Source organism: Thunnus thynnus, chromosome 4 (genome assembly GCF_963924715.1).
Source record: "Thunnus thynnus chromosome 4, fThuThy2.1, whole genome shotgun sequence".
Classification (NCBI taxonomy): Eukaryota; Metazoa; Chordata; class Actinopteri; order Scombriformes; family Scombridae; genus Thunnus; species Thunnus thynnus.
The window spans coordinates 14091922-14101105 of record NC_089520.1 but is presented as its reverse complement, the minus strand read 5'-3'; the positions used below and the strand labels follow the sequence as shown (position 1 = coordinate 14101105).

At 36.1% G+C, this 9184-nt stretch overlaps 1 protein-coding gene across 2 annotated transcripts in view; it reads right to left on the bottom strand.

Annotated features, from left to right (window-relative positions):
- Nucleotides 1–4136: 4136 nt before the first annotated feature.
- LOC137181247 (potassium voltage-gated channel subfamily D member 3-like) overlaps nt 4137–9184 on the bottom strand; it is an 86128-nt gene continuing 81080 nt past the window's right edge. For both annotated transcript variants that reach the window (XM_067586813.1, XM_067586814.1), the window contains exon 7: nt 4137–7943. In XM_067586813.1, coding sequence (XP_067442914.1) covers nt 7706–7943 — 238 coding nt within the window. In that variant the 3' untranslated portion in view covers nt 4137–7705. The remainder of the gene's footprint in view (nt 7944–9184) is intronic.

Genomic DNA, 9184 nt, shown 5'->3' with positions numbered 1-9184 from the left:
ATTAACTCATTTGGAATCCAACAACAGAACAAAATAACTTTGCTGTTATTTACAGTTGCCATGTCAGCAGCTGATCATCTCAAAATAATCAACTGAAAAGCAAAGAAAAGCGGTACTAGATCAAAACCCGGAGCTTTCACAGAGCAATATATGAATGGTGAACCAGGAATCGTGAATTCAAGACTAGTCAACTCCTTAAGTTCATATAAATTATGCATCAGGTCTATTAATGGTCTTTCTGTACAAGTGAGAGTAGTTAACTCGTTGTGTAATGTCACTTCTCTGCACCGTAGTAGTGAAAGTAATTGAATGAGATGACACACTTTCCTGTTTTAGATTTAGAGGAAACAAGACCAGGCACCGTGATGATGCAACGTCTGCCAGTTAATGTAATAACTTGTAGAAATGTAATAACTGTCATTCTTAATCAGTTAAATATGTAATAAAACCAATCAATGTACTGCAGCTGCCAGGTAATGTGATCAACAATTATTACACGGTACTTTTTATTAAATCATGGCAATTGCTATTACGGTCAGGTATAAAGTAGTTTTTAGAGTTCTTTATATCATATTCATTACCTTTCACTGCAGTTTTAGAAGGTTTTACATTATTTAGCAGTGATTAAATTATAGAAAGAATGAAAGAATATAGGCAAATTGTGATTTATAATGTTCAATCTGAGGTCATCTGCATTGAGATACATAAAAAAAAACAGCTTCACGTGTGCTTTGAAGACACAGATGCAGTATGTTATCACCTCAAATATGTTACACTATAATACTAAATATGATTTGTCTGCATCATTGTTTTTTTCTGTTTATAGAGTTCAAAATGTTATACCCATTAAAACATTATAAACTGGGAGTTATAATCCCAGTAAGGCCACACAATTAATGTTGTAAATCAAGTATAGATATGATTACATCACCAGCTGCTGCAAGCTAAACACAGTGATTTCATTTTTTTGTACTATGCTTACCGTAAAGGAATAAAGTGGGACTAATGTGTATCTGTATGTTGCCAATAATGATCAATTATTGGCCTTTTAACAGTTAAATCCAAGCAGACGTAGAGTCTTTTTTTTACCAAAGATGTTAGTACACTGCCATCTAAAGTCCAGGATGCGTCACCACAGGACTTGTAGAACTGAGACAGGGATCCACTTTTAACACTATCAGTCCCAGCAGGATGCTGGTGTCCCATCTACTTTTTAAACGAGGCTTGGATACAAACCAATGCGACTATCTCGCTCTCTACTAACATATCAATAGACCAGGTCTTGTCTTACAAACAACAGTAGCAATCACAATTTATTTTAACCTCTACTTGTAAGTAGTTATGGCAAGTCAAGTGACATGTATATGAACGCTGGTGAAGCTAGAATAAATTAAAGTGCATCAAAGTGTGGTTGTTTCCTATTCTTCTGAATGAGAAATAGGCTGTAAAGAATTCACTGAATGGTTACTTGTGTTATTTATTGGATATGATGCTTCACTGAACTATTTACACTCTGGTTGTTCACTCCTGACGTCTATAAAGTCAAAAAGGTCAGTGGTATGGTCTGAGTTGAGTAAAACCCGAGTAAATGAGTTCAAAATGAGTTGCTTTGAGTAAATGTTTGTTGTTGTACATTGTCAATGTTTGCATGTTTTTTTTATAATTGATTATGAGGCTGTTGAGAGCTCATTGTTGTCAGTTTCACCACAAACTTCACATATTTCACTGATCATTTGTGTTTCTGTTTTAAAATGAGCTGTCAATGTTGACACCGTCAGAGTTCTAATAAAACAACACACACACACACACACACACACACACACACACACACACACACACACACACACATATATATATATGCACACATACTGTATAGTATATACCTATATAAGAACAATAGAAGTAAGACAAAAATGCAAATTTTTGATCTGGGACTGAAAGGGTTAATACAGCTTTTTCAAAGCACTGGGACAGTGTAGTAACAGTTCAGTGAGGATGAGAAACAAATAATCATATGGTGCCTGTATTTGTAATACATTTTCATATATAGTGGGAAAAGAGACATCTGGTTTTGAGTCAAACGCGGCGCCTGATCAACCACTTCAGAAACATAAGTTTAACTTTTGCTTTTATGCTCTTCTGAACCACTGAAAGATAATTTGAATCTCATGTTGTGGATTTTAGGCATTTCATTTTGTAACAGCAATTAATAAAGGTCAAACATATAAAAGTTCAGTGATATTTACATTTCCCGGAGTACTGCATCATTTTGCTGCTGAGAAAATTTTTTATAAAGATCTAATTTTGATGTTCGGCTTGAATCATGTCTCCAACAATTAAGCTGATTTATGACGTAGGTGGATATGAGCATGTTTATCTCCAAACAGTTTGTTATATCACTATCCCCCTGTCACTGAGTCATCCCGCTCTTCTGTGTGATGTCATCAGCCAGACAACCACTAATGACGGGTTACAAACTGTGAAAGATCGTCAGAATCACTCATGTGGCTGAGTGTGAGCTGACAGTGAAACAGCTGGTTGATAACATGAAAGAGGTGTTTAAGAGGTGTGTCAGAAGCCTAACCTGCTGTGGACGTTGTGCATCATATTATTTTACAGTCTTTAGGTGAGTGTTGGTTTTGATTGATGTTTGTTGAGTTCTCCATCTCTGCATCTACAAAGCTCTAGATTTACATATCAGAACCAGTTCAGTCATATAATATAATATAATATGTCCTCATTTTGTGGCTACATTTAGGATGTTGTTTCATATTGAAGATAATAATCAAAAGTTAGGATTGTGTGATGAGTCACAAGGTGTCATGTCAGGATAAAATGGTCTTTATTCAGTTTTTTAATCTATATGTATTTCAAATTATCTATTTATCTGCCATTAATTATTGAATTTTGATGAATTTGCATTATTTGCTATGGGAAACATAACGTGTTTCCTACATAAAAAAACAACAAAAGCAAGGCAAGTTTATTTGTTTAGCACAATTCATACACTTAGAAATTGTCCTAAGTGCTTTTATTAAAGAAAAAACTGAGAGTGAATCTAACAGACTTTAAAAGAAATTAAGAGACAATCAAGGAGAAGATTCATTAAAAAAAAATCTGTTATCAATCTATCTATAATTTTGTCATGCTGTGTTTCCATGCTGTACTTCTGTAATTGTAATTGTGCTGTCTTTGTCTGTTCTGTGCACACATCATCTACAGTATTGCATATCTGTCTGTCCTGGAAGAGGGATCCCTCGTCTGTTGCTCTTTAGGAGGTTTCTTCCACTTTTTTCCCTGTTACAGGATTTTTTTAGGAAGGGTTAGGGTTAGGGTTATTTGTATTAAGGGTCAGAAGATGATGTATTGCTGATATTACAGACTATAGCCCCCTGAAGCAAATTTGTGATATTGGGCTATACAAATAAAATTGATTTGACATAATTAAATACACTTGATAAACACAACATTAGAGGGCAGCAGATAACAATAAAATTGCTCTTAAACGTGGTCAGAGTTTGGAAACACCAGTGATCCTCTGATAAGTTGTTCACATTTAACACGAGTTAGTAAAGATGTGACATTAAACCTGATTTGTTTTCTGGGAAAGAAGAGCGAAAGTGGGAAGTAAAACACAGTGCAACAATGTGATGAGCGATATTAACATAAGTACTTCAGCTGTAAGTAATAGTCATGTTCAAAATACCAGTCGAACCAACTGTAATGCTGTTATTTAGACACATCGGCTTTGGATCACTGATTAATTCTTCCACTGAACTAAATATTGAATTTGTTGGGTCTTTAAAATTAGCTGATAATAAAATCTTTAATAAGAGTATATAGGAGATGTGTTTAGTTATTAGTGCCCTATACACTCAGTGAAGGTGAAGGTGAAAAGATCATTTGTTTTTCCTCATTCAAGTATTTAATTTGCTCTCTGTGTTTTTGTCCTCTCACAATGTGAAAGATGGCACCTGACATTGTTTCTCTGTGTACATTTTAAAGCTGCTTTCTGTAAAATTAGTGTTTTGAAACTCAGCTGTGAACCGTTAAAAAAAAACCCAACTAAATAATTATATATATATATTCCACATTGGTGACAGGCGGGAGAAGAAAGATGACACGTGATTGTTGTGGCAGATTTTAATTTTCATCTGACACTTCATTGTTGTTATAACAAACAAACTGACAGAATACTGCATACACAGCAAACAGACAGAAAAGCTCAATTCAAAAGGATAAAAAGATAAGAAACAACACAAACAGCGATGCCAAGACTTTTAAAAAAGTGACCCCCACAATGCCTGTAAAGTCAAGTCCATCATATAATGACAAATAGTAATCATTGTACGTTAGTCACACTGGTGTGAACTTGAGAGAGGTGCTTTCTCTAAAAACAGTTGAAGCATGATGATGATCTATGATACTGCAAATAGCCCTAATGTGTAGATACTGCATCAGTGGTAACCAAGATCCATGTTATGAACGCCACGACTGGGTGGGCGCTCGTTATTTTCAGCAATTACAGTGAGAAGAAAAATTATCTAAAGGGTTTGTATTTTTTTTTTAATAGCAGCATAAAAAGTACCACTACTCTGTTGTTCTAACAGAAGATGGAAAAAGTGACCATTTTGGCACAATACTTTCACTTCGGTTTAAAACATGACAAAATACAGAAATGCAACACAAAGTATACTGATACAGCCAAAACAGCTTCACTTGGTACTTCATGATTGAAAAACACATGAAGTTAAATCATAGTCTTCACTTTAGCAAAAACAAAAAAACCAAAAGACAAATAAACACATTGCTTATTTGATACAGATAACCATAGCACACTTGGCAAGTAGTCACAAACTATTCCAAACACCAGGCGTCTATCAACTTCAAATGAGTGAAGATGTGTAGCAGGTAGGTATATAAATATTATATTCACATAGGAGTAAGGCCATAAACCAGACCAGGGTTTAGAAAAAAAACAAAACAAAAAACAGACCAGGGTTTATTTAATTTTCGCTTGTCTTGATTCAGTGTCAGAATGCATCTTTGCTGCCATCTTGTGGTCATCTTTCTCTAGCTGTGAAAATAATTCAGTTTCTTATTGAGAGCTTATTTTTAAACATCAAAGTTGATTATTGACAATAATTTGAGAAAACAATACCCACTCAAGATCCACTCTGCTAGCTTTTTACAGAGCTTTCAACTGTATCACATTATCTGCATCAGCGGAGGGAATTAGCTCAGTTGTCATGGAGACGAATCTGTTAACATGTGAACTCAGTAGCTATTATGATTTAATCTCAAGCACTTTTAGGACTTCTCGTCTGTTTTATTCTTAAATTTTAATCAAATTTGTTGCAGGTCAACACATTCATCTCTATGACAAGTGAGCAAACTCCATCCGCTGATGAAGACCATTTGATATAGTTGAAAGCTCCAGCAAAGACCTTCAGTTGGGATTGTTATGTCAGACTAGCCTATATTTGTTTATTGTTCTTTACTTGCTTGTGTACACTTTTATCATTCTTTATAAATGTAAATTTAAAGTTTTAAAATACAGTTAAAACTCATTTTTTAGCTCTCAGTAGGAATTATCACTTTTGTATGAAAAGCTCTAATTATTTCAAAGGGAAAAGCATATTTTCAATTTAAATTGCCACCTCATGAACACACTGTGCTCTGCAAAGAAATATGTTTTCAGTGATAATAAGTTTAAGTTGAGACACAAAATGGTACAACCTAATACAGCCAATTTGGGCACCAGTACCGGTAGATTTGTTTGACAATGCAGAAAATTCGGTGACACTCAGATGGGTTACAGATGTCTTACATACAGCTCTGCATTATTTCTTTCACTGCTCCGTCAGAATTTACCCAAAGAAAAATAGGACAGAGAGAAGATGACACAAGAGAGTGACTTGATGCTCCAGGCACAAAACCATTTTCATATTTGCATATTTTACCCTTCTTTTATCCATTTTGAAACATTACAAATAATAAAGCATCATTTTAGTTCCAGTCCAAAAAGCTTAATTGAACATGAATTGGCCCCATTCTTGTAATGTTCAAGGTGGTTGTTTGATATCACAGTGGTGCTCAACGTTTTTGGCACTCAATACCTAAAATGCCCTCTCATGTTAATGATGAATACATACAACGTGGTGCAAATATTATTATTCTCTATCTTATTTCCCCTCTCAGCCTACGACACTCAGCTAGTGGAGGCAGCATAACAGCTGCAGCTTTTTATTATTCCACAGGACAAAAAGCACCTATCACATTTATACAGTATAAACATGTGTTCATATCGTCAAAATACTTTATGTATTTCATTCCTTTAAAGGATAAGGCCGGTGAGATATACGTGTGTGTGTGTGTGTGTGTGTGTGTGTGTGTGTATATATCAGTTTTTTTTTCATATTTAAAAAGGCCAAATAGATGTAAACTAGCCAAATAAATATTTCCTGTGTACCCAACACAATGTGCCTCTGTGCCATAGACCTCCATTCTGCTCCAAAAACACATTAGTGAGCCACACTGTTATAAAGGATGAACATGGGCACTGTATACACCTCAGGCTGCTGTAAATACTCATTAGTGCTCTGAATATGTAGCTGATTTAGGAAATTACATAACGTCTTTTTGAAAAGGACACTTTTTTGTGATGCCTTTTTTTTTAAAGATGTGTGTTTTCAGTAGGGACAAATGATGAGGTGAGAAAGCATTATTGGTTTTGGTCTTTTCATTTGATTTGTTGACTCACCGGTCTTATTCTTTAATTAAAATATCAACCCTTCACTTGAAAGTCATTATATGGTTAGTTCAAGGGTTTTAACCATCAGGTTGAGAATCACAGCCTTTTCTCATCTCAGTGTGAAAGTCATGAAGACAGTGTCAGGTCAGCCTCACTCCCTGCAGTTAAAATCCACAATTTCAAACATGAAGCAGAAAACGGGGACATGAAGTAACTAAATAGCACAATTTGGCTTGAATCTTTGACACGATGGACGGGTACAGTTTTCCAAACAGAAAAAAACAAAAACATTCTTTCAAAATTCAGTCTCAAATACATCAAACTCACATTTCAGTGATATGATATTAGCAGCATCGGTTACAGTGACTTTTCAAAATGATGCTGTAAAGAAAAGAAAACGGTTTTAATGTTTGTTTTTTTTTCAAAATATAAGACAAGTAACATGTAACACAAACAAGACCAATCAAATTCAAGTAACCACAGTCAACACTTTATCTCTCTTCAAATACATTTAAAGTCAAGTATCCTTTTCATTGTGAATTCATTTTAAAATTTACTATGAATTTGTGGTATGTCAACAGCATCCTCTGTTGATGGAAATACTAATTACCCAATGTCTTTCAATCTTTTCCAGAGTAAAACATCTGTACTGCTGTTTGAAACTATTAGAAATTCAGCAATTTTGTCCGTATCTACAGTACATACACGGCATGGCGAGTGCGTGATTCTCCGTTCACATATCTACAATCCTCTACCTCAGTAATGTCTCTACATCGTCTGTCTTCTCTAAAACATCAACTGGTGACTCCTCTGGAGTACATCGCTCTTCCTGCTGAACCTGTGAGATGTGACACGGTGCGTCCATCAAAGTCAGCGTAACTTCCTCCCTCCTCCTCTTCCTCCTTCTTCCTTCCCGCTGAGCCGAAATATGTACATCCGTCAGCCGGAGAGTCACAGAGCCGAGACTTTGACGATGTTGGTGCCAGCTGAGCTTGTTGTGGTCTGGATGCTCGGGGTTGCAGGATGACCCGGTGGTGGGGGCGGCCTCCGCTGCGGGGGCCCGTGGAGGCCATCACCATCAGGGGTCAAAGCAGGGGGCGTCGGGAGGCTGATGATCGCCGTGGTGATCCGGCCGCCTTTGCAGTTGATCCTGCCGCTGTCATCGGTTTTCAGGTTAAGGTTTGAACGACTATAAAAGGAAACAGAGCGAGAGGTAGACTCTGTGATTATGTACAATGAAATCTAAACAGGCTGCTTCTTGACCATACCAGCAGTTTGCATCATGTATCCCACCTGAAAAATGATCAGCTTGTCTTCCCCTTAACCTCTCAGACCTTGAAGGACAGGTTCACGCAGGTACAGGACTTAGAAATAGAGGATGGCCTGCTTTGGCAGAAGTTTTTATACTTTTTGACACAGCAGCCTCAAATAAAAATACCCCATTGAGCATTGTATGCATTATGTATCTTTCTATACATGTTTATGTACATGTGTATGTAAGTAGGTACATGAATGTATATGTGCATATGTGACCATGTGTATATTTTATGTGTAACATGTGAAAACAGGCTGTGAAAACAAGCTTCTACCTGGTTAAATAAAGTCTATTTATCAGTGCACAGACTCGGTGAACACGATTTCTTTTAAAAGCCATAAAAAACCCATTAGAGTTAATCTTGTCTGTGACTGCTGTCGTGATAATTCCGTCCACAAGATGAAGTTTACAGACATGTTTTTTTCCCCCAGACTACTCCACAAACACAATAACAAATAATGAAATCTACATTGCCTGAATGTTATTTATGTAAGTACAATGTGTCATCGCGTCAATAAATCTGACTGAATGTGAAAAGAGAAGATCAGAGAGAGAGATGGGGTCTTATCAAAAAGATAACACATTTTGTTGTGCAACGTTCTTGCAGTGTCTTCTAGTGACTTTGGTGCATATCATATAATTTGTTGTTTGTTCACTTTGGACGTGTTTAAAGGGTCTGCTCGCCCTGATTTACAAAACAGATATTCTTCCATTTTTTCTCTACCTCCAGTTGTATCTATTCATGTATACATTTTCTCTTTTATCTGCAGAGATCTAGTGATATCCATGTCAGACGCTACTGCCTGCAACCCAATACAATAATGGTGAATGGAATATTGTTTGTGTCGCTGAAAGCACTGGAATATGACCTTTTGAAAACTCTACATCAATTATCTTTCAATAATGTCCTGTTACTTTGAATAATCCACAGATGTCAGTGTCATTTGTGGGAGAAAATCTATTTTTCCTCTGGATGATGCAGTCAATCTGGAGTCACACGAATGTTTTTTTGCACCTTGATCTACACATTTTGTTCTCTTGGATTAAATGTACCTTACATCATGATGCATCATAAGCCATCTGTGACATAGTCTGTTGAGATAATATGACTGTAA